Source organism: Gorilla gorilla, chromosome X, assembly GCF_029281585.2.
Source record: "Gorilla gorilla gorilla isolate KB3781 chromosome X, NHGRI_mGorGor1-v2.1_pri, whole genome shotgun sequence".
Classification (NCBI taxonomy): domain Eukaryota; kingdom Metazoa; phylum Chordata; class Mammalia; order Primates; family Hominidae; genus Gorilla; species Gorilla gorilla.
The window spans coordinates 51,691,425-51,716,487 of record NC_073247.2 but is presented as its reverse complement, the minus strand read 5'-3'; the positions used below and the strand labels follow the sequence as shown (position 1 = coordinate 51,716,487).

General features: G+C 43.2%; 1 protein-coding gene across 2 annotated transcripts; it reads right to left on the bottom strand.

Moving 5' to 3' along the window:
• Positions 1 to 504: 504 nt before the first annotated feature.
• Positions 505 to 17,475, bottom strand: DDX3X (DEAD-box helicase 3 X-linked). 2 transcript variants are annotated; one of them, XM_019019329.3, is made up of 17 exons: positions 16,437 to 17,475; positions 13,263 to 13,320; positions 11,631 to 11,678; positions 9,079 to 9,211; positions 8,033 to 8,191; positions 7,850 to 7,949; positions 7,336 to 7,471; positions 6,873 to 6,958; positions 6,567 to 6,665; positions 6,296 to 6,456; positions 5,372 to 5,516; positions 5,148 to 5,292; positions 4,286 to 4,467; positions 4,074 to 4,191; positions 3,684 to 3,837; positions 3,245 to 3,384; positions 505 to 3,081 (listed from the first exon to the last, which is right to left on the bottom strand). In XM_019019329.3, the coding sequence occupies exons 1-17, from the start codon at positions 16,479 to 16,481 to the stop codon at positions 3,002 to 3,004; spliced, it is 1,989 nt and encodes a 662-aa protein (XP_018874874.1). In that variant the 5' UTR covers positions 16,482 to 17,475; the 3' UTR covers positions 505 to 3,001. The 2 variants fall into 2 exon arrangements, with proteins under 2 accessions (XP_018874874.1, XP_018874875.1); XM_019019330.3 differs by having other exon boundaries at positions 3,245 to 3,381; positions 16,437 to 17,406.
• Positions 17,476 to 25,063: the final 7,588 nt, after the last annotated feature.

The following is a 25,063-nucleotide window of genomic DNA, read 5'->3' as shown; positions in this document are numbered from 1 at the left end:
GCAATCTTCCTGCCCCTCAGCTTCCAAATAAACTAGCACTATAGGACTATGTAATCATCACACCTGGCCCAAATACATTCTTGATTCCTTCCCTAAGTATATACTTACCATCACTTGTTGGACTACTGACACACTTGACTTTTATCCTGCTCATTCTTCCACTGTTCAACTATCCTTCATAATAGATACTTCAAAGAACAAAGAGACTCCCACCCATGTCAAATTGTTCAAAGTATAAGCCAATTTCTAATACATGCTGTATTATCAGTAAGGGCCTTTTAGATTTCCATCTATTACAAAAATCCTGTTTCACTGTATTTCAAACTAATACTATCTTCATCTTTCATTGCAAATACTTATGGTATGAGTCATTCTGTATCCAAGAGGCATCTCAAAAAATAGCACTGGATGACAAGCAAAAAATAACATTTTACAATTTTTCAGGCAAGAGCACAACTTTATTTTCACCTCTGAAAATAAACCACAATTGACAACAACAAAGGAGACTGTGCAGTTCAACTTTTTATTTTAATAAAATCAGAATATGCACAGCACATGCAGTGCTAGCATCTAAACTAATACAATAAGCAATTACTAAAGCTACAGTGACTTGAGGTTCAATCTTTACATTCAGCAAGTTTAAATCCTTACATGATTTTTGAAACCTTATTAACTGAAAATATTGCTTGCTGATAAAACTTGCTCAAATGCTATTGCTGAATGTACAAGTCACTGATTATGCCAATACAACAAAGATAACCACATGTTTGAGGATTGCAATGTGCCAGACATTCACTGAAAAAAAAAAAAAACACACAACTAAACAAAATTCACACAACAAACATCTGAGAATCTGGACACTTCACATCAGTGTTTTGAAGTGTTTCATTAATATCTTAAGACAAGTGTATCAAAACCTTGGCATGATTTAATTTCAAGTCGCCAATTTTGTTTTTACTAACATCAGAAAGTTATGGCTACACTGCCAACGCCGGGTCTGCTTAATTTGACTTAAGAGTTTAATATGACTTAACATTAAAAGCTCACACTACCCCGAAATATATAATTTCACGCATACGGTGACATTCAACATTCAAGTGCCAGTGTTTTTGTACTGTCTTTTGGTCAAGTTTCTTTAAACTTTCAAAGAATCACTTTTAGGCTTACAAAAATAAATATTTGTCAAAATGTTCAATAAATATTACATAAAACTAGCAGCAAAAAGTATCTAGAAATCTGTCGTGTGCAAATAGTTTTCTTCCCAACTATCATTCCCATGGTCCCAAATAAATTTTAGAATCTAGTCCCATCCCCTTCCTAGACAAGCTGCGTTCAACAATCTCCAAGAGACAAAGTAAGATTGGAAGTTTAAGGACACGCACACAAGACATATATATAAAATTCTCTGAATGTGCAATAAAAGAAGTACTTTGTAAAAAGTTATGGGCAAAATGTACAAGGGCCTAAACCTAGACTAATTGAAATAGCACCATAACAAATGACCTCAATACTGTCAAGTGCACCTACTTAATAAAAGTTTTAGAACAAGGCACAATACACTTGAAAATCTATTGCACTTTAGGAAATTTTTGCCGTCTTCCTATGCCACTGTAAAAAGATGGAGCGTTTTGATCACCGCATTCTGGCCACAAAATTAGCACAGAATTCAAAGTGGCAGAGGCATTTTAGTGGTGGACAATGCTCATCTTTGGCCAGATTTAGCATAAACAGACTATAAATACAATGGAAACCTATGCAACTAAAACTGACTAAAACTGCACTGTAGAGCAGAATTGACACCTTGTGCAGTTATGTACATATTTCCAACCTGTGTGATCTCAAAGATTTCAGTTTGTTACTCTTCTGGAGCCATTTTTACAAAGTCTATAGTAAGCCAGTTTAACATCTCAACGCAGCTTGAACAGAGTAATGTGAATCGGCATTTAAAATAAAGCCTGCTGCATTTAATTCTTCCTGTTCATACCCTCTTGACCAAAAAACATCAACACTAGCATGCGTTATTAGACCAAAAATCAAAAAATCATCCAGGGCCCTAATGAGGGCTGGTCATTGCTGTGGTCAGCCATTCTACCATTTCAATTTCATTTATGGCAGGCATTTAAAAAGTCTAAGTAGATGAATTCTCCTAAAACCCTATTTCAAGTTATCAGACCTTTAAACTTTCCCTGTAATAGTATGCCCACATTTGGCTAGCTCATAATTAATGATCTGCCTAAACGTTGAAAGAGGAATTGCTGTATTTACTTGCATTAACTTTGAAAACAGTGCTTTGAATGTATGCATGTATTCATACATCACCTCATCATGACTGGAATGGCTTAAAGACTATCAGGTTCTAAATACCTATCCAGGATAGAGTGAGCAAATCAGAACTTTAACTTAATACAGTTTGCCACATTAGAAACTAATTCCATTAATATGCTTCAAGACATTTGTTGTTTTCCCCCAATCTGCAAGTATCAAAAAAGCCCTAATGCAGGCTACCGCATAAGTTTTTCCTTATATTATTTATGGATGAATCGATGATTCCTGTTAAGTTGTATCACACCTGTGTGCCAAGGTTTGATTTTAGCCCAAGTTCAGTAAATTTATTTTGTCAAAACAATTGGTATCTTGAGCATTACTGAGCCAACAGGACATCAAAATAAAAAGTTGTCTAAAGTTAAAGGCACAGTACATTAACAAACAAATGATCCTCAGTCACAAAATTATAAATGCAGTTTGGGATGGGGGTAGGCGGGAGGGGAGTTAATCCAAACTACAGCAATGAAGTCTTCAAACCACCTTCTGAACAGGGCTGCTGATTGTTCCTTTCATTTCTTCTTGTGACCTTGAGCTCCCTTAAAAAAAAAATTTCAGTGGAGAATCACAGCTGGTAATGTACTGCGAGTTCTTGAAGCTACACAAGGTATAGTCTGGCTAAGTTACATGTGGTTTCCATATTAGCTTGTTTGGCAGGGTGACCTACTGCAAAGCAGGCTCAGTTACCCCACCAGTCAACCCCCTGGGAGTTATAATTTCCTCCATATCCATCACTGTTGTAAAAGCCTCCATAGCCACCTAATGAGAGATTTAAAAAGAGAGAGAAATTAATGAAGTTATCCATCATTAAATACAATCCTTCCCTTAAGTAATTTGCCATCAAGTTTCTATAGTGCTGAACTTAAATTGACTAAAAGGAAAAAACCCTTCCCAAAGCTATGAAGTTACAGATTAACACTACCTCCACCGAATCCTCTGCTGCTACCGTGGCCACCTCCGCCACTACGGCTGCTGCTTGCGCGGCTGCTGCTGAAGCTGGAACTGCTGGCACCGCTACTTTGTCGGTAGTCTCTGGCACCAAACCCTCCACTAAATCTGCTACTATAAGAAAAAAATTATGTTGGTTCACATGAAGATGAAATTCCACTAAAGTAACCTAACTCTTTCCTAATGACCAATTTCTAATTTTTCCATTCAAACAATTCCCCATCCAGCCATATTTTCCCCAATAGAGTGTCACCCATTCTAATACAACCCCTTACCAAAGAATCTAGGAAGCCTAAGATGATTAAGCTTTTTAAATATTGTACAGTTAACCTTGGACGTTATGCATGCAGAGGAAACACTACGAACTGTAAGTGAACACCCATTCCCCTCATTATATACCATTTATACCTCACCTCTTAGAACGTCCACGACTGCTACCCTTGTAGTGGTGTTCATAAGCCATGTTTTCTAACCAAGACGGCACTTCTTGTTTAGCTTCAACAAGAAGATCCAACAAATCCTTAGTAATATTTATGTTCCTCTCGTTAAAGAATGAGGTTGCCAGGCCTAAAAGAGTTCCCAAAAAAGTATATAAACAAAGGTCTTCCATAAAGTAACTTGCTACTCTTCTTACTTTCCTACGTAGAAATATTTAAAATATTACCACGTAATATTTAAACAAGTGCTTTGAGCAAAATCTTTGTCACTTTCATTGTTAAAAATGTATTTTAGATCCTACCAAGTTCTTTCCTGCACACATCACAGCAAAAAACAATGAAACCATCAAGTAATCAAATACTTACCAAGGTTTCCTACACGTCCCGTACGACCAATACGATGTACGTATTCTTCAATATCACTTGGCAAGTCAAAATTGATAACATGTTTCACATTTGAAATGTCCAGTCCTCTTGCTGCTACCTGGAAAATAACTTTTATGAGATATGGCCCACTTAAAAGAAAACAAATACTTGAACATGCTCAATTTGAATAAAAGAAAGATGTTTATACATACTGCTGTAGCCACTAGAATTGGGCTTTTTCCTGAGCGGAACTGGTGAAGGGCCTCTTCTCTATCCCTCTGAGAACGGTCTCCATGGATGCTGGTACATGCGTATCCTTCATGGTATAAGAAATCCTCCAGAGAATCTGCACCCTTTTTGGTCTCCACAAACACTAAGGTCAGTGAATCCTTGCCTGTCGTTGAAAAATTATAGGTTTTTGTCACTAACATGGCTTAGTTCTCTTTGCACTTATGTATGCACAATTTTAATGTGTCAATTAAAATACATATATATCTTCTTAAAAACGGGCTTTCAACACAGCATGTTTTGAATTGAGAAGGAAAAGTAATAAAGGTAATCCAAATACATTTAAGAGATGGGGGTCTCACTAAATTGCCCAGGCTGAGAGTGCACTGGCCATTCACAGGTGCAATCATGGCATACTACAGCCTCAGCCTGCCAAGTAGCTGGGACTACATGCACTGTACCACTGCACCCAGCCCAAATGGGTTATTACCAGAGCAATTAAATTATTCATAATTTTAGCTGGGAGCAGTGGTGCGTGCCTGTAGTCCCAGCTACTCTGGAGGCTGAGGCAAGAGGATTGTCTAAGTCTAGGAGTTCTGGGCTGTAGTGTACTATGCCTATCAGGTGTCCACACTAAGTTTGGCATCAACATGGTAACCTCCCGGAAGCAAGGGAGCACCAGGTTGCCTAAGGAGGGGTGAACAGGCCCAGGTCAGAAACAGAGCAGGTCAAATACTCCCATGCTGATCAGTAATGGGATCGCGCCTGTGAATAACCCCTGCACTCCAGCCTGGGCAACAAAGAGAAACCCCCATGTCTAATAAAATAAAAAATTCATAACGTTACCTGTTGCATTTAGGAGGTCAAGCAGAAATGACCGTTTGTCTGATTCTTCCACCCAAACTACTTTCTGTGTGATGTTTTCAGAGGTAGAGCCAACTCTTCCTACAGCCAAGAAGATATATTCATCTAAGAAATCACGAGCCAGCATCTGAAAGAAAAAAAATTTTTATTATTACCTGAGATAAACAAATTTCTAAATAAATAAAATTTGCAACATCAAACAGTACCTGTATTTCCTTAGGAAAAGTAGCACTAAACATCATAGTGTGGCGGACACCCTTTGGAGGCATAGTATCTTGTTCAACTATTCTACGAATCTGAGGCTCAAACCCCATATCCAACATCCGATCAGCTTCATCTAACACCAAGTATCTGTCATGTCATGAAAAAAAACAAGCCTGAGTTTAGAATTTGAGGAGAAATCAAGATGGTTTTAGTATGGCTGTTAGTATAATTATAATTACAATTGTATAGGTTATTACAATTATATATTCATTAAGATGGTGCCTCACACTGCATAATTTTACAGACACAGCACAGGATTCTTGCCACTACATAAGTCATTCAAGATTACAGTCAAATTAGCCCATCCTAGTTGACTGTCCCACGAGCTGATCATTGTTGTAAGTCTCAACCAAGATGTTACTGATTTTTCAACATTAAAATTACAATGAACAAGCTTTTTGTAAAAGTTAGATGTCTGAAATACATCACTTCTCAGCCTTAACATTTAGACAATGTTAACACCACCACAAAACTAATGGGCAGTAACTTTAATACTGCATCCCATACATTTAAAAATTAACATACTTGGCCGGGTGCGATGGCTCATGCCTGTAATCCCAGCACTTTGGGAGGCCAAAGCAGGCGGATCACCTGAGGTCGGGAGTTCGAGACCAGCCTGACCAACATGGAGAAACCCCATCTCTACTAAAAATACAAAAATTAGCCCGGCGTGGTGGCACATGCCTGTAATCCCAGCTACTTGGGAGGCTGAGGCAGGAGAATTGCTTGAACCCGGGAGGCAGAGGTTGTGGTGAGCCGAGATCATGCCATGGCACTCCAGCCTGGGCAACAAGAGCGAAAACTCTGCCAAAAACAAAAGAACAAAACAAAACAAAACAAAAAAACAAAAACAAAACAAAACATACTTGCAAAAGTCTAATCCAATCTTTCCTCTTTCCATCATATCCACTAGACGTCCTGGAGTGGCTACTAACAAATGGCATCCACGTTCCAAGTCTCGAATCTGCTGACCAATATCGGCACCACCATAAACCACGCAAGGACGAACTCTAGATCGGTATGAAAACTATAAGCAAAAAAAATGTTATGAACTTCAAGGTCAAAATTTTTACATGTTCATAAAACATTTAATTAGAATCAATGAAAAAGCTAATAATCACTGGAACTCATACTTACTTTTCTGGCTTCCTCGTAGATCTGTACTGCCAACTCTCTCGTTGGTGCTAATACCAAGGAGATTGGGTATTGTTTGCGGCGCCCATACCTTCCATTTTCCTAAGAAATAAGTTAATTTTTAAGTTAACTCTACCTACCCTGTTTGAAAAGTTCATCACAACATAATTCCCTTTTGTAATTTATAGATTACAGATTACACTTGAAAACTGGTTTTCATTCTACTTAAGTCTTAGCATCATTTAGAAAGCCCTCTCAATGGCCACCTACAAAGTTCTACAATTTCCCATTTTATAAAGAAACATCTACCTTCATGGCCCTCAAAGCCTCGCCTGGACCATCTGAATAAATCTGACTCAAGATGGGCAACAGAAATGCTGCAGTTTTTCCAGACCCTGTTCAAAAACAAACAAACAAATCCTGCTCATTACTTTTAAACAGACATTGGTAGATGACAGTGTTTTTTAACTATCCTAATAATTAGTACTTTTAGTTTATGCTTAAGTTTTCCAAAAAGTGGCTTCTCTGCTCCACCTCTAAGAGGAGTCAGCAAACTGAGACTATTTTTGTAAATAAAGCCTGCTATTTTTATAAAGCTCTTACGGAATACAGCCGTAACCAATAATTTATGTGTCATCTATGGCTTCTTTCACAGTCCAATAGCAGCGCTGAGCAGCTGCAAAACTGCATGACCCATAAAAAAATAAAATATTTTATTGTCTAGTCCTTTACAGAAGAAATATGATGTTTTACTCTTATGAGTTGAGCTTACCTGTTTGGGCACAAGCCATCAAGTCTCTTTTCTCTTTGATAATAGGAATAGCATGCTTTTGCACTGGAGTTGGGCGAGTATAACGAGTAAGCTCAATGTTTCCCATGATAATTTCTCCCATCTCAACATCACTGAACTGTTAAGAAATTCAATGGGGTTAGAAATGCTATCTAAAGCTATTTCTGTCTTATACTAATAATGGAAACAACCAACCAACAGCTGATTGGTAACTCAGTTCATAGTTTAAGTAAAATTATCACATTATACTTTGAGAAAAACCAACCCCAGGCTTACTGCACATTGGAGAAGACTTTGGGTTGTTCCTATGTTTGACCCATTTTCTATTTTAGGTAATAAATTATTCATAATGGTGACACTGAACTCAACTTCTCCTTTTCCACAAATCTATGAAGCCTCTGGTCTACATGACTTTATGAAGCCCATCTCACATTCTAATGTACCATGAAAACATTTAACCTCTCTGTGTCTTAAAAAGTCAAGCAAAAATACTCACACTTTCAATATGTGGAGGACAGTTGTTGCCTGTTGCCTCAACTGGAATGTCATCGTATTTCTCAAAATTAATCCCAGTGTTGCCTCCAGAAAAGAGTTCCCTCAAATCAAAAAATGGATAAGTTCATTTGTTATACTAGCTAGTAAGGCTTCATCACAAGTAACATACACTTCAAAAACTTACTGTTCCAAGCGTTCACTTGGTGGGAGTGGTTTTGACCAATCATCTTCATCTGATTTGTCACACCAGCGACTGTTTCCACCACGTTCAAATTTGCCAAAGCCACTTCTGTCACCACGGCTGCCAATGCCGTCGTAATCACTCCGTCCACGATCATCAAACCTGAACAGCACAAGCAATTAATCAGAATCATATCATTTAACCATTATCAGATTCTTATCCCTACTCTAGAACTGTATCTGGAGACTTAAGTTATGGCTAACCATAAGGATGTCAACAATCCAATTCTGAGTTACTTGACAAATAAGGCTCTCTAACCAGCATCATTTACATAACCTCGTTTTCTAAAATCAGTAATCTTTACATTTCTATAAAGTTGTATAGCCTAAAAGGCCTCACAGATGCCAAAATTAAGAATAAGGATTTTATTTGAAATCGGCACACAGCTCACAACCTTCATTTAAAGTGCTCATCCAAATATATTTAATGGTAGAGAAAAGAAGAAAATAGCACACCAAATATCAATCGTCCTAGTTATACTAGGATGTCACTTAAAGGACAATTCACCTGTGTGACAGACTTTTTATCCAAAGTAGAAAATAATCCTTACCTGAACTAAGATGTTTTTAAGAGTTTTAGGCCTGTTTGCGAAAAATCAGGACACAGGACTAACCACAGCTATTAGGCACGTGGGGTCAGTTCACCACACTTGTGTAATCAAAAATACAAGGTGTTTAGAAATTGTTATAGAGTCCACAAAAATCCCAACCAAATTAGGCCATTCACTAGATGAACTTACTCTTTTAAGTAGAACATATAAAACTCGAGAAATAGAATAACTCATTTCATTATGCCAATGAGCATATTCCTATTTTCATCTAATTTCTAAGTAACAGGTTCAATTTAGTAAAAGCCTCTTACGGCTAAGAAAATACAATGACCAAACAGACATAATGCTTAATTTAACATCCAAACAGGTGGTCAGGATAACGACTTATTAAACTGTTATTATACATACACGTAAAGTGATAAGACAAGAAATCACTTACCTTCCCCTTGATCCACTTCCACGATCACTGAAGAAGCTAGACTTCCCTCTTGAATCACTACGAGATCCAAAACTGCTATACGCATCCTTATCTTTGCTAGAACTCCACCCTGAACTGTCTTTATCGTAGAAACCTTTGATTAAAAAAGCACAAATACATTTTATTATTAATTAGAAATAGGAACCATGTTAAGGTATTATCAGTCTTTCTGAATTTGAAAGCCTCCACTATCTTATCTCTGTGGGCTCGAGGTTCAATCTCAAGATATTCCTACCATGGCACTGTAAGAGAACCAAGATTTAAAGCTGGTTTACACCAGGACAAAGTTTTTCTTTAATTCTCCCCACTAGAAAATACTGTCCACTGGCCAGGCATGGTGGCTCACGCCTGTAATCCCAGCACTTTGGGAGGCCAAGGCGGGCAGGTCACCTGAGGTCAGGAGTTCGAGACTAGCCTGACCAACATGGAGAAACCCCGTCTCTACTACATATACAAAATTAGCCGGGCGTGGTGGCCCATGTCTGTAATCCCAGCTACTCAGGAGGCTGAGGCAGGAGAATCACTTGAACCCGGGAGGCTGAGGTTGCAGTGAGCCAAGATTGCGCCACTGCACTCCAGCACGGGAAACAAGAGTGAAACACCCTTGTCTCAAAAAAAAAAATTACTCTACACTAAATCAAGCAATCTGACAGTCTAAGAATGTTTCTGAATGAATACTACCTCTAAGTGGTCAACAGCTTTGCCTGTAACACATTATGACGTTGTGTAACCATAACAATTTAATTTCCATTCATTTTATAGGTGTGAATGAGTTTACTAGGAAAAACAGTTACCATTGTTTCCATGTTTCTTGGAGGTGGTATTCATTTAGAACATTCTTAGACTGTCAGATTACTTGGTTTAATACAGTATTTTTCAGTTTCAATAGTATAAAGTACAAGAAGAACACTAATGTCAAATTGTAGTATTATTTTAGTGGTTCATCTACTATAAGCTTGATGACAATCAGGAATACCTGGGAAAAAGAAAAACCCTCATCACTATATATTCTCAGTATAGACAAGGTTCCTGGGTACAGCTATAAATATCCAGGTAAGGGGATGACGAATATGTAAATTAGCCCAAAGACAGGTAGAGGGTTTAACTAGCTTCAGCAACACCTTATTAAACAGAAACAGCTTCTCAATTCAGTTACTTTCCTTCTGCCTTCTACCTCCTACCGTTAGGCCAGTCAGGTGACCAACAGCCTTTGCTAGCAAGAAAGAGTTAAGTTAGATTGCCAGATCTCTTCCAGCTCTAAAACCTCTATGATACTGCCATATACACGAGGGTCAACTCTAGCTAGTATACTAGGAATATTGAGAACATCCATGATGATAAAGACAAATTCCAAAGTAACCTCCCCTAAAAAGAATATAATGCCAGCCAGGCATGGTGGCTCACGCCTGTAATCCCAGCACTTTGGGAGGCTGAGGCGGGTGGATCACTTGAGGTCAGGAGTTCGAGACCAGCCTGGGCAACAAGGCAAAACCCCGTCTCTACTAAATATACAAAAATTAGCCGGGCATGGTGGCACATGCCTGTGATCCCAGCTACTTGGGAGGCTGAGGCAGGAGAATCACTTGAACCCAGGAGGCGGAGGTTGCAGTGAGCCCGCGCCACTGCACTCCAGCCTCGGCAGCAGAGCGAGGCTCCGTCTCAAAAAAAAAAAAAAAAAAAAAAAAAAAGCCAAAGTGATCTTCTGGTAGAAATAATACAGATTTTATATCCATGCATTGCCAGGACAGTGAAGGTAATACAGACTACATATGGAGATGGAGGAACAGCAGCAAACCATGTGCTCCCCTGTGGACTCTCCACTCTTCCTATCTGCCTTCTTTATACAGTATCTTCCCTCCTCATCTTTGGTTTTCCTGACTTTCCCTTTTCCTCCAAATTTTGGATGGTCTATTTTACAGAATATAAAGCACCCGAACAGCTGTCTCATAATATGAAACATATACTAGCTGTCATCTATCGCTACGTTACAATTACAATGGGAAAAGACACCAGATATTGTAATACATTTTGGACAAAACCTTTCAAAAGCAGCAAGGCAAAGAGATGAAACCAGAGAATCACTTCCAACGCTGTAACTTGTTAACTATTCTACGATAAGCCCATCTTCATTTCTGGCAACTTTGCCAAGACAGAAATAACCAGGTTGTTATCATTATACAGCTTGGTTTACACAGTAGGGCACACACCTCTTCCAAACTAAAACCATGCTGTGAATGATTACAAACAGATTCAGCACAAGACTAGTGAAACTGTACAAAACCATGCCCTTGGCGTCAGAACAGTTTGACATAGGAATGCCGAATTTCCCACTGCGTAACATTAGATGAGTTCTTCCAAAATTATTAAGCTCTAGTATTTGAACCAAGGCTGACAGAAGCATAGAAGAACAACACAATGTTTAGACTTCCCCCAAATGCCTCGTTTTCCTTAGGCTTTACTAACTTCTAAAGGAGGCAAAAAATAGACCTACGAAGTTACTTGTGAGGACCTACCTTTAGTAGCTTCTCGGTTCCTTAAATGAGGAGGAATATAGCGCCCTTCTAAAAAAAAAAAAAAATATATATATATATATATATAATTAATTAAATGCCAAAAAACCTTCCATTTAAATTTGTTACTAAAAAATGGTTCTGGGAAATTAAAATCTCCAGCCTTCCAATCTGATTACTTACCTGGACACTGAGAGGGGGGAAAAATAACAATCTAATTTTAAATGGGTTACTGCTTCATAAGGAGAACTCTGAAAGGAGTTTGATTAAAAAAAAGCTGATTTGGAACCTAATAGTTGAAATCCACAAATTGAGCACATTTAGCCACCAGTGGTCATTTAATGTGATTTTTTTAAAGGCCTGCTAGATTTAAGAGAACTGTCATCAAAACTGTCAACAAAAGCATTAAGTATTACTGTAACAACTTAAGATTACTCATGTAACATATCTCACAATCTTTTGTTTCTATGCCAGTAAGTTGCAAAACATACAATAAATAAACAAGGAAAAGCTGCAAAGGGGAGTTAATTTCAAGGAATTGCAGGTTTTAATTTGGGGCTTGCTGAGTTTAAGGAAAGTTGACAGTTGCTCTGTATGCGAGCAGGAGTACAGCCTAGAATATGGATAAGCAAAAAAAGCAAATAACATAAACCCAAATAAATTTGCTTTATAACTAGTAAACGTGTCATTTTTCTTTTTCACTTCTACACTGAATTAAACATTTTTAAAAATCTCTACTAGGACAATCAGTTCCTAAAAGATTCTTAGCGTGACAAATAAGGTGAAAGTTAAAGCAAACACCAAGTAATTTTGTGCCCAGTGAAGCTGTTCTTGCCTAAAAATGAGGACACATCATAGCCCATACTCACTTTTGTTTTAATAAGTAGGAAGAGATCTGAGCTAAAAATAAGGGTCTATTGCCCTTATAATAAACCACCAAGATCCCCTATCTTAACACTAACCTCTAACAAGTCTCTAAATAACCCCCCTTAGAAGAAAAAAAGCAACTTTTCTAATGCCTTTTTAAAAGAAATGACACATTTGAAAACCTAACCTAACCACCAATCCAAAATTCAGTATAGTCTTCTGTTCTTCAGGAGAAAGTAGTAGCTATAACCAATGAAATGCATATTCCCTTAATTCAATTTAATAAATATAGTCAGTTAACAGGGACACATTCCCATCACCTCTAAACTGGGCTCAGGATTTATAATGGACAAAAACTCTTCTAGAGATAATTTGATATAATAAGGTTCTTTCCAATGATTAGCTGCTTTTACTCAAGAGAGCCAGCTAGTCATTGATGTTTTATTATCAGAAAGGCACAGCTACTCGGGAGGCTGAGGCAGGAGAATCGCTTGAACCCGGAGGCAGAGACTGCGGTGAGCCGAGATCACACCATTGCACTCCAACCTGGGCAACAAGAGCAAAGCTCCATCTCAACCAAAAAAAAAAAAAGGCAACGATGCTTTAGATTGATCACTAAGTACTATATAATTCTATTAACACAAAGACTACATAATTCTTTAAGCAGTAAAAATTGAAAGGCAAATTTCTTAAATTTTACATAAGCCCAATGAAATCTTAAGATGTTAAGCTCTAATGTTCAATAAACCCATAAGATGTTTTACTTACTGCTGGCTGTACTTCCTCCACTCTGATTATCTGAAGAGTTCAGGTCTAGGCCAGCAAACTAGAAGAGAGTGAGATGGTTAGCACCCCATGTGCTCAAATACTACATTAAGAGAAAACTAGTCCTGCCCTCTAGCATTTGCTAGTACTGCATTCAAGTAGTTGCCCAGTCCACCTCACAGGGCTGATACCAACCCTTAATGAGAATGTGACTAAGGATGTTTTCAAGTCTGCAATGCTCTAAGCAAATGCAATATTACTATTGTATATACCACAGAAGGCGGCACACCAAGATGCTTGTGCTATTCAGTAGAAACTGTCCAAATTTAATTCATGCATTCAAAATAAATTTTCACTAACATGTTCCATAGCACAGGCTCCCTAATCACCTAACTAAAGCTTACACTGAATCTCAAAATTATTCCTCAATGTCAAATAGATAAAGGATTCGTTTTAGTGCCGGTTATGAAAGTTTCCAATGCCAACTTTCTGTAATACTTGATATTTTAAACCTAAAATGCACACCTGAAAAATGTCAGGACAAATTTCCAAGTGGCCGTTCTTTTAGTTAGATACTTCATCCCTAAATATTGCCCAAGTATTTTTAGTCGGGTAGTACTCTTAAGAACAACAAAAAAAACAGCAATATACCTACCACTTACAGAACACTATGTTAAGCACAACTCTTAAGTAGTTTGACTGTTTCGTTTGTTTTTATTTTTATTTTTTTTGAGACAGAGTCTCCCTCTGTCATCCAGGCTGGAATTCAGTCATGTGATCTCGGCTCACTGCAACCTCCGCCTCCCCGAGTAGCTGGGATTACAGGGGTGCGCCACCACGCTAGGCTACTTTTTGTACTTTTAGTAGAGATGGGGTTTCGCCATGTTGCCCAGGCTGGTCTCCTGACCTCAGGTCAGGTGAACCACCTGCCTTGGCCTCCCAAAGTGCTGGGATTACAAGCATGAGCCCGGCCTGAAGTAGTTACCTGTTTTTACCCCATTTTAACATAAGTTCAAAGATGACTTTGAATAAATGGCACAACTGGCGTTCAATGCTCTTAAAGAGTAGGACATCTTAGTGCCTTTCATCTCTATTTCTACCTATCCCCTTACACTGGTAGCTCAAAAGCCTCTTCATTCTAGAAAAGGGTTATGTGCTACCTTCATAACGTTTTATAACCAGGAACTACTCACAAGTAGTTGGGGAAAAAAACTGTACATGCAAAGTGTTTCATTTTTCTCAAAAAAGCCACAAAAGACCAAGTCACACTGTACCGTTGCCAACCTGTTAGCAAAAGATGCACTACATACCATGTTTATAAATCTTGTGTTTAAAGCTCAGTATGATACGGCCAAACCGCATGCATCATCAATGGAGTCACTGAAAACTGGAAGCAGATGCTACACTTTTAAAAAATGAGTGTAAGACTTCAGGCACCTAATTTCCAGAATTTCTATGAGCAAAACCACCACCGCGCTTTCTCTTGCTACCGTCAATACTTTAAAGCACGGCAGGAACACAAACTTTCCTTTTGCACTTGTTATAGCACAATTTTGCTTTTTAAATAAGGTTCACTGTTGCCTAGAATCCTTAAAAGGACACTATAGCTAAATGGAAAATGGTAAAACTGGGAATACTCTGTGCTGCTGGTAGATTGTTAAAGTGTCTGTGTTCAATTCAACATATAAGTGTCAGCAATTAGAGGATTTAATATAATTGGTTCATTAACGGGTAGAAAATGCTTCCAAAGGAACAGATCAATTCCTAAAAAATATTACATATGACTACATTAAAATATGTATTCAATTAATTTGTGCCACTAAACTTCGTCTCAGGATTATTCCAGACTTTGTGAAATCAACGCTCCCCTAATCACAGTAGACAGTAGTTTATTTAAAAGCTCCGTATAACCCACACAAGAGCTTATCTGAAGCCTGGTGCCACTGTTGCGGTGGGATGCAGACTTCCTGCCACCAAAGCCCATAACCTTCTCCTCTCAGATCACACATCTTTCTCTCCTCTGCCCCTAAACCCTTAGAAGAGGGGATTCTGGCTAAGAGAAAAGACCCGGGGGCCTGGGACCCATTGCAAGATTCTACTCCACAGACAGCAACAAGTCAACAACGAAACTGTTTACTTCCCCCCTAAGCCGGTTGTTTTTCCAATGGCGGATTCCTGGATCACAGTCACTAACATGAAGACACTCCCACAACCCGCGATGACCCCTCCACTCCAGAAAAACAACGCGGGACTCCCGGCTAACATACCACACACGGACAATCTGGGGCAAGCAAGGAGGAGAAAGGGCCTCGCTGGCTCCCTAACCTCCCCGCCACGTCCAACCTCTATCTCCAGAGCCCAGCGCGCAGCGGCCCATTCCTGCCTCCCCTCCCCGCTCCCACCCCTCCCCCACTCCTCCCCAATCTTCTGCGTCACAAAACTTTCCACTCCGGAAACGCAGCCTCCCCGGCTGCGGCGCAGGGCCCCCGGACCCTGCGGAACCTGGGCTGAAGCGAAAGAGCCAGCGGAAGGAACCCGGGAAAAACAAGAAACCCATTCCATCCTCCTTTCCAGGCCTTCGCCCGCCCGAGACCCGCCGTCTCCCGGAGGTGAGCCACAGCGCCGCCCAGCACCACACAAAAGAGGCCGCCGCCATTACCCCGAGCGAAGGCCGCCCCCTCCCACATTCCTGGGCCGCGTTCTACCCCTTGCTCGCAGGCACGCAAACACCGGGTGCCGCCAGGTCCTCCGGACGGGAATCCAGGCTGCGCCAGCCGTGAAGGCCGAAGCCCTCCAAGCCAAAAGGGCCTCCAGTCGCGTCCCGCCGCGCTGCGCACTCCCGCAAACCCCCCCGAGTCACTAACCAGTCGGGATTCGCGCATGCGCATCCCCGCGAGAGCGCGCGCACTCCCTCCCCCTCCGCCCGCCTGCGCACGCACACACAAAAGCCGCCATTGTGCTCGTCCCGGGGACAATACAGCGGGCCCAGACCCGGCCCGGGCGACAGCCCCAACCAACATTCCTGTCCCTCCATAGCCCCGGGGCACTCACACCCGCCAGCCCGCGGCACCCAGAAAATGAAAAGTAAGGGTGCCGGTTAGCGCTGCGCCATTAGCCAGGTTAGGTCAGGGGAGGAATTCACGCAGCAGCCAGCCCGGTGGGGTTCTTGCGGCTCACCTGCTGGTCCAGCCCGAGCGCATTTTCCACTGCCACATGACTCATCCCTGAAGAGTACCGAGAACTCGGAGTCTTCCGCTGCTAAGCGAGTGTTTGTTCCACCGCGAAGGCCCTCTCACGGGAGAACTGCGGCTCTGGAGCGCACCGCGCGGCCACGGATCTAATATACCCGCTGGAAAGCCGGCTACGTCAGCACGTACAACGTGTGCCCTCCCTCTCACACCGCAATTCCCTGTCGCGGCGACTTCTGCCCGGCTACTGCGCGCTCCCTCAGGTCTCACCTCAAGGGATTTCCTACTTAGTCCTGTCGCCCCTAGCAGTCCTGCCTTGGAGCTTAGGGTGCCAAATGCTGTCCCAGTTCTCTCGAGCTACACTTCCCGTGCTCTCCGCTAAAACCCCAGTCTCAGCCTCGGAGTTCTCGAGATCTCGCGAGAACTTGCGTCTCCCGCTTTCCACCGGCTAAGACGCCTGAAAATGTTAACCTAGGCCTCTTCGCTCCCCTTTCCAACTCTATGCACTCAGCTTTCGTTTTTCGTTTTGTTTTTTTTTTTTTTTTCCTAACACTGGCCTTCACTCTTTTTCCTCTCTCAGTTCCCGGGCTTGGAGATGTGGTGGGATTTCTCCGGTCTAATCTGCCCTCGCTCTTCCGCGGGTAGCCTCCCCTTAGTGGGAGCTAGGCAGATTCCCGAAACCGAGAGGGCGGCAGGCCACGTGACCGTAGGTGTCGCGTGCGGTGGCCATTTTGTGAAGCAGGAAACGGTGGCTTGAATATAGAGTGCTCGGGACGGGGGAGGGGAGAGGAAGAGGAGGAGAGAATAGAGGGAAGGGGAGGAGGGGGAGGGAAAAGAGGGGAGCGGAGTAAGGGGAAAGGAGGAGGGAGGAGGGTAGGATGGTGACCGGGGCGGGAGTCGGGGGGAAATGGAGGGGAGCCGGCGGCGCGCGCAGGTGGCCGGACACCTTGCTGCACGGTTGCCTAGGCAGCGGGGGCGCCGCCTAGAAACACACAATGGCCCCTCCTGGCCAACCCCCCGACGTGTGCGCGCGCGCCGCCGCCCCCGCCCCCCGCGGTGAGGGAACAATGAGACAGTCACGCGCTGATCCGGAACCGCCGCTGGCGCGCCCTCCCGGGACCCCGGCTCTCCGCAGGAATGCGGGCTACATTTGCCCCTAGTTTGCTCCCGCGGGGCGCCCAGCGGCTTAGGGCCGGTGACCCCCGGCATTGCGGGGACCCCCGCGGGTGGCGAACGGCTCTTCTAGGGCCCAAGGGTGTCGGGAATGTTTGTAGCCGGTGCAACCTGGGCCTGCCGGAGGGGCTGCAGCGGGGTTACCGGCCTGGGCTCGGGGTGACTCTCAGGCCGCTGCGGTGGATGAGGAATAGGAGGAACCGGGTTTCTGCCGTCGGTGGAACCTCTTCCTGTGGTTCCCTCCTAGGCAGGCCACCCCAAGTCCCGGCTTCGGTGCCGCAGGCCCTTAAATAGAAGAAGGTGTTTACTAGTGGATTCCCGGCTTTGAGCCGGCGCCCGCACATCCGTAGTTTCTTATGACCGCTTTCCCCTCTTTTCTGACCCTCAGCCCTGCGGAATTAAATAAAACGCAGTGGTTTCCACCACCCCCACAAAAGGTCTTCTGCTGCCAGAATTCAAATAGTTCGTGCTCATCACATAATTTACTATACACATAACTTCTCTCCCTTCTCAATTTTTAAAATCGAGACGGAAATTCGAACGAGATAGGGAGAGAATATCACACTGTCGGGGGCAAGTTGTTTAACGGCTTTGGGTCTCAATTTGCTCATCTATAAAAGGAGTCTGCTACATTCCATAACCCTGTGAAAGACCCAACTCTTTTTCATAACTAGTATTTTCTAACGCCCACTTTACCTATATTGAAATAACAAAACCTAAATTGTTTATGTAAAACTACAAACACAATTTCAAAAAACATGATCTGTCAACAAACGAAAGCAAAATGATTATAATAAAACAATGTATTATAATATGTAAATGCCGCCGCACAGCTACACTAACTGGTGGGAAGACACTTGCCCAGTAGAGCCACAAATGCAAACTGGAAAGGTGTGTTGATTTCACAACTCAAGTTCCATGAGCAGCATTGCTACTAGGAACCTCATTTTCCAAAATGATGAACTATTAATAATGTTTAAATAAAACAGTACAATCTTCCTTCAATTGAAACAGTAGTTGCATTTGTGGAAAATTCAGGATATATGGAAACTGGGCAAAGGTACTTTGTGTTCATATGTAAAACAGTGTTAGTTCTAGGCTTAGATGATAATGAACTAGTTTTTCACCGACATGTGTCCAGTGATTCAATTATTCGCTCTGTGGGACTGACCAGCATCATAGAACATCCTGGCGTGCCTGGCTCCTGCCCACTAAATGCCAGTAGCTCTCGCCAGTCATTGTGACAACCAGAAATACACAGATTTCTACAATGCCCCTTGGAGAGCCACTAGGTTTAATGATATTAGGGTCCCTTCCTGCCCTGAGATTCGTGGATTCTCATGGAGTTTTGGTGAAGGACCTCGGTTTTGTTTCAGTTTCGTTTTCCTATGAACCAGGGTAAACATGAGTCAGGTTCGAAAACTGTGAGTTCCGACAGCTCTTCAAACTGCATATAGCAACAATGGGATGCACTGACTACCCTGGTTCTGGGCTTTGTTTTACTTTTGAGTAGAGCCGAGTACAGGGTACCGCCATGGGAGTACCTAAAAGAATTAAAATATACAGCAGTTCCCTATTTTCAATTAACCCCTGCTCATAGGCATACTTGGTTCAAAACACCAGGGTATTTTGTTAATCAATACGTTATAATTGGAATATCCAATTGGAGAGGAAGCGGGAAAACATACAAAGCTTTGTCTTTAAACACATTCACTTTGAAAAAGAATGATGTGCACACTTGAGGCAGCTAAATAAATGAGCCAACTTTCACAGCACTCCGAATGACTTTTCCGTTTAGCAACATTTGCATATTTTCTCCACACGGCAGTTATTTGCAAATTTTATTTGAAGTGACCTAAAAAGGGTTAGAAATGGCTGAAACCAGGCCGGCCGCGGTGGTTCACGCCTGTAATCCCAGCACTTTGGGAGGCCGAGGCGTGCGGATCACGAGGTCAGGAGACTGAGACCATCCTGGCTAACACCGTGACACCCCGTCTCTAAAAAAAAATACAAAAATTAGCCTGGGCGACAGAGCAAGACTCCGCCCCCCCCCCCCAAAAAAAAAAAGAAAGAAAGAAATGGCTGAAACCAGGGAAATTTTTTTTTGCACGCTCCCTTTCTTAATGTTTCCAGGCATTTTAACTGTTCATATTGAAGCAAATGTACTTCCTGCAACACCGCCCCCTCCCTCCACTTCCACCCCCATTCCTGGAGGTAGCGCAGTGAACCAGAGCCTGGGAATTGCAATTCCTCTAACTACCAGTTCAGCTCCCTGCTTACAGGCACCAGGCAACTCCCTTGACAGTGCCCTGGCTTCCTTATCCATAAAGTTGGAATAAAAGTAGTCTCTGCCTGCAAGAGTGTTTGGGATTCAAGGGCTTGTGCATGAATTGAAAGTGCTCTGCGAGGCAGGGCGTGGTGGATAATGCCTGTAATCCCAGCACTTTGGGAGGCCTAGGCACGCGGGATCACTTGAGTCCAGGAGTTACGGCTTGGTGGCGCGCGCCTGTAATCCCAGCTACTCCAGAGGCTGAGGTGGGAGAATCGCTTGAGTCCAGGAGGTGGAGTTTGCAGTGAGCTGAGATTGCGCCACTGCACTCCAGCCTGGGCGACAGAGTGAAACTCGTCTCAAAAAAAAAGGGGCGGGGAGGAGAGGTAGTGTTTAAGATCTTTTTTTTTTTTTTAAGTGTTTTGCAGGGAGTAAGAGCTTAGTACCAAGTGGCTCTGGATCCACATACACGTGTCTAGCTCCCCATCCTCTCAACTCCCTTAGTAGAGTAGGTTGCTCTGGGCACTGGGCTCCCACAGTCTCCACTGTTCAAACCTCCACTGTAATTCCGTGTGGTACTGCAGCTGTGTGTGAGCCCACAGAGGACAGGAAATTTGTCACACCTCTCTATGCAGAATGGAGACAGAGATAGACTGAAGTCACATTATTGCGATGCACATAAATAATGTGCCCAAGTAACCTAAAACCTGGGACAAAGATAATTAGACTATTCCGAAGCTAGAAGAAAAGGAGTTGTAAAAGGGATTCCAAGAGATAGGTACCTTAAAGCCTTTAGTGAATTTCATGATTGGCAGTCATTTTTCTGCAAGGTCCAGGGGAAGGGCCTCCTGGGTCCAGCTGATCCATACTTTTCTTTAGGGTGGATTTGGAATACAGTTCAAAGACATAGAACTTCCCTATAATAAGAAGGATAATTATAGGTGTGGAGGTAAATGCAGTTCCGTACTTACTCTCTCTGTTTTTTGTTGTTTTTTTTTTGTTTGTTTGTTTGTTTGTTTTTGAGTCGGAGTCTCGCTCTATCACCCAGGGGCTGGAGTGCCATGGCACGATCTCGGCTCACCGCAATCTCCGCCTCCTGGGTTCAAGCGATTCTCCTGCCCCAGCCTCCCGAGTAGCTGGGATTACAGGCATGCGCCACCACGCCCAGCTAATTTTGTATTTCTGGTAGAGACGGGGGTTTCTCCGTGTTGGTCAGGCTGGTCTCGAACTCCCGATCTCAAGTAATCTGCCCGCCTCGGCCTCCCAAAGTGCTGGGATTACAGGCGTGAGCTACCACGCCTGGCCTTAGGCAATTATTATACTCTCAAACAGCAGATCTGGCCTGGAATCTGCTTTCCTTCCTCAAAGAAGACAAGATCAAAAACAAAATTGTATCAAAGGGCATCTTTTCTACCACTAAAATTGCTAAAAATATTTTCAAACAGCAAAGCTCAGTGCATTTCTGCCTTTGTTCATGCAAAGTGACCGAAGACTGAAGTCTTGGAAGTATAGTGAAGGGGGTTGGGTCATATGCCCTCAGGAGGCCAAGCTGCCTCTTAGGTAATAGGGGCATTTTAAGCAATCACTCTCTCAGGTGATGCAGAACTTAAAGCCTAGCCTTACCTCACAGATAGGGCTGCGGGCTGCATAGCAGTCCTGTGTTGGAATTATATACTCTGTACTTCAAACCAATTTACTCTCCCCTACACCTTCCTACTTACAGATTATTGCTGTTATTGTCCTACAGACCTTCTTTGATGTCTATTAGATTTAATCATTTTTAAAGCTTTTAAAACTTTTTCAAGGTTTTGTTTGTTTGTTTGTTTTTTTGAGACAGTCTCGCTCTGTCACCCAGGCTGGAGTGCAGTGGCGCGATCTCGGCTCACTCCAAGTTCCGCCTCCCAGGTTCACACCATTCTCCTGCCTCAGCCTCCCAAGTAGCTGGGACTACAGGCGCCCACCACCACGCCCGGCTAATTTTTTGTATTTTTAGTAGAGACGGGGTTTCACCGTGTTAGCCAGGATGGTCTTGATCTCCTGATCTTGTGATCCGCCCACCTCGGCCTCCCAAAGTGCTGGGATTACAGGCGTGAGCCACCGCACCCGGACCTTTTTCAAGGTTTTAACTTTGAATTATTTAAAGACTTTTTTTTTTTTTTTTTAAAGAGACAGGGTCTCAATCTGCTGTCCAGGCTGGACTGTAGTGCACTTATAGCTCTCTGCAGCCTCAAACTCATGAGCTAAAGTGGTCCTCCAGCCTGAGCCTCCTAACGTGCTGGGATTACAGGCATGGGCCACCACACTCAGCCCTTTAAAGATATCTTGCTATAACTGTCCAACCCAGTGTCCTCTCAAGAAATACAAACTGAGCACAGTGGTTCATGCCTGTAGTCCTAGCTACTTGGGAGGCTGAGGCTGGAGGATCTCTTTAGCTCAGGAGTTTGAGGCTGCAGAGAGCTATGAATGCACTACAGTCCAGCCTGGACAGCAGATCGAGACCCCATCTCTTAAATAAATAAAAAGTAAAAAAAAAAAAAGAAAGAAAAAGAAAAACTGGGCCAGGCTTGGTGGCTCACGCCTATAATCTCAGCTTTGGGAGGCCAAGGTGGGAGGATCCATTGAATCTAGAAGTTTGAGACCAGCTTGGGCAACATAGCAAGCTCCCATCTCTACAAAAAATAAAAAATTAGCCAGGTGTAGTGGCATGCACCTGTAGTCCCAGCTACTCAGGAGGCTAAGGCACAGGGCGAGACCCTGTCTCAAAAAAAAAAAAAAAAAAATGCCAGGCGTGGTGGCTCACGCCTGCAATCCTACCACTTTGGGAGGCTGAGGCTGGCAGATCACCTGAGGTCAGGAGTTCAAGACCAGCCTGGCCAACATGGCAAAACCCCGTCTCTACTAAAAATATTAAAAAAAATTAGCCGGGCATGTTGGCGGGCGCCTGTTATCCCAGCTACTCTGGAGGCTGAGCCAGGAGAATCGCTTGAACCTGGGGGGCGGAGGTTGCAGTGAGCCAAGATCACCCCACTTCACTCCAGCCTGGGCAACAAGAGCAAAACTCTATCTCAAAAAACAAACAAACAAACAAAATGGATCATTTGTCCCATAGAACTTTCCAATCTCTCCCCCTCTACCTCACCCTTTGTGTGTCTACCAGAGTTTTCTTCTTGAACACAGTCCTGTTGTGCCATTTCCCTGCTTGAAAACCTCTGACACCTCCCATGGCATTCAAGGTCATTGCAGACCTAGCGCCTATCCAGTCACGATGGCTCCTATCCTGCACGGTTCCCCACCCATCTTGTGCACTTTGCCCCCTTTTACCACCCCACCCTTAGGCTGCACTTTTTGCTCCTCCACTGGACTTCTCACTATTCTCTGAGCGTGCTCAGCATCTCCCCACCTCTGCACCTTTGTTCACCACGTCCCTCCCGGCACCTGTGCTTCCACCTTCTAATCCCTGCATACACACTCACTCAGCCAATGACAGTTAATTTTAATGTGTCAACTTGGCTAGGCCACGGTACCCAGATATTTGGTCAAACATCAGTCTAGACGTCACTGTAAATATATTTTTTATTATTTTTTATTTTTTGAGATGGAATCTCGGTCTGTCGCCCAGGCTGGAGTGCAGTGGTGCAATCTTGGCTCACTGCAACGTCCACCTCCCGGGTTCAAGCGATTCTCCTGCCTCAGTCTCCCGAGTAGCTGGGATTACAGGTGTGCACCACCACACCGGCTAATTTTTTTATTTTTAGTAGAGATGGGGTTTCACCATGTTGGCCAGGCTGGTCTCGAACTCCTGACCTCAGGTGATCCACCCGCCTCAACCTCCCAAAGTGCTGGGATTATAGGCATAAGCCACCGCGCCCAGCCATGTAAAGGTATTTTTTAGATGAGACTGATATTTGAATCAGTAGACTGAATAAAGTGGGTTAGCCTCCATATTGCAGGCAGGCCTCATCCAGTCAGCTGATGGCTTTAAAACACTGAGGTCTCCTTAGGAAGAGGGAATTCTGCCTCCGGACTCCCTTTAGACTCAAGACTGCAACATCAACTTTTCCTTGGGTCTCCAGCCTGCAGCTTGTCCTAAAGATTTTGGACTTGCTAACCCCACTATCATGTAAGCCGATTCATTAAATACATACATACTCTCTCTCTTCTCTCTTTCTGTCTCTCTCTCTTTCTCTCTCTCTCTCTCTCCATACACACACACACATACCCATGCATCCTATTGGTTCTGTTTCTCTGGAAGACCTTGACTAATACAATCTTTCCTGCTCTGTGCTCCCGTAGCCCTCTTTCTATTTCTATCTTTGCCTGTCTTGTATGATATGTAATCAGACACAGGTCGGTTTTTTTTTTTTTTAAGACAGTCTCACTCTGTCGCCAAGGCTGGAGTGCAGTGGTGCAATCTTGGTTTGCTGCGACCTTTGCCTGCCGGGTTCAAGCAATTCTCCTGCCTCAGCCACCCGAGTAGCTGGGATTACAGGCGTGCACCACCACACCCGCCTAATTTTTGTATTCTTAGTAGAGATGGGCTTTCACCATGTTGGCCAGGCTGGTCTCAAACTCCTGGCCCCTTGTGATCCTCCCACCTCAGCCTCCCAAAGTGCTGAGATTACAGGCATGAGCCACTGCGCCTGGCCCACAGGTCAGTTTCCTCCACAGCTACACGTCCACTGAGGGCAGACCATTTCTCCTTGTCTGCACATCTCCATGGAGCCTAGTGCCTTTTTTTTTTTTTTTTTTTTTTTTTTTTAAGAGACAGGATCTCACTCTGTCACCCATACTGGAGTTGCAGTGGCATGATCATAGCTCATTGCAGCCTGGAACTCCTGGACTCAAGTGATTCTCCTGCCTCAGTCTCCTGAGTAGCTAGGACCACAGAGGTGCACCACCGTGACTGGCTAGGTTTTTAAATTTTTTTTTGTAGAAACGGGATCTCACTATGTTGCCTAGGCTGGTCTTGAACTCCTGGGCTCAAGCGATCCTCCCATCTCGGCCCCTCAAAGTGCTGGGATTATAGGCATGAACCACCTTGCCTGGCCTCTTAAGGGTCCTGCTCCACCAAGAAAGGAGATGGCCCAAAGCACAGGCAGGAGAACTAGGGAAATGGAGAGCTTGAACAGCATCAAGGGAGAAGGAGCCAACCCAGAAAGGAAACACATGGCAGG

Coding starts and splice junctions, on each gene's coding strand:
- DDX3X (XM_019019329.3), bottom strand. CDS start 16,481: ATGAGTCATGTGGCAGTGGAAAATGCGCTCGGGCTGGACCAGCAG. Junction 3,838..4,073: donor GGGACGTGTAGGAAACCTTG/GTAAGTATTTGA, acceptor GAACTCTTTTAG/GCCTGGCAACCTCATTCTTT. Junction 3,385..3,683: donor AGTCGTGGACGTTCTAAGAG/GTGAGGTATAAA, acceptor TTTTTCTTATAG/TAGCAGATTTAGTGGAGGGT.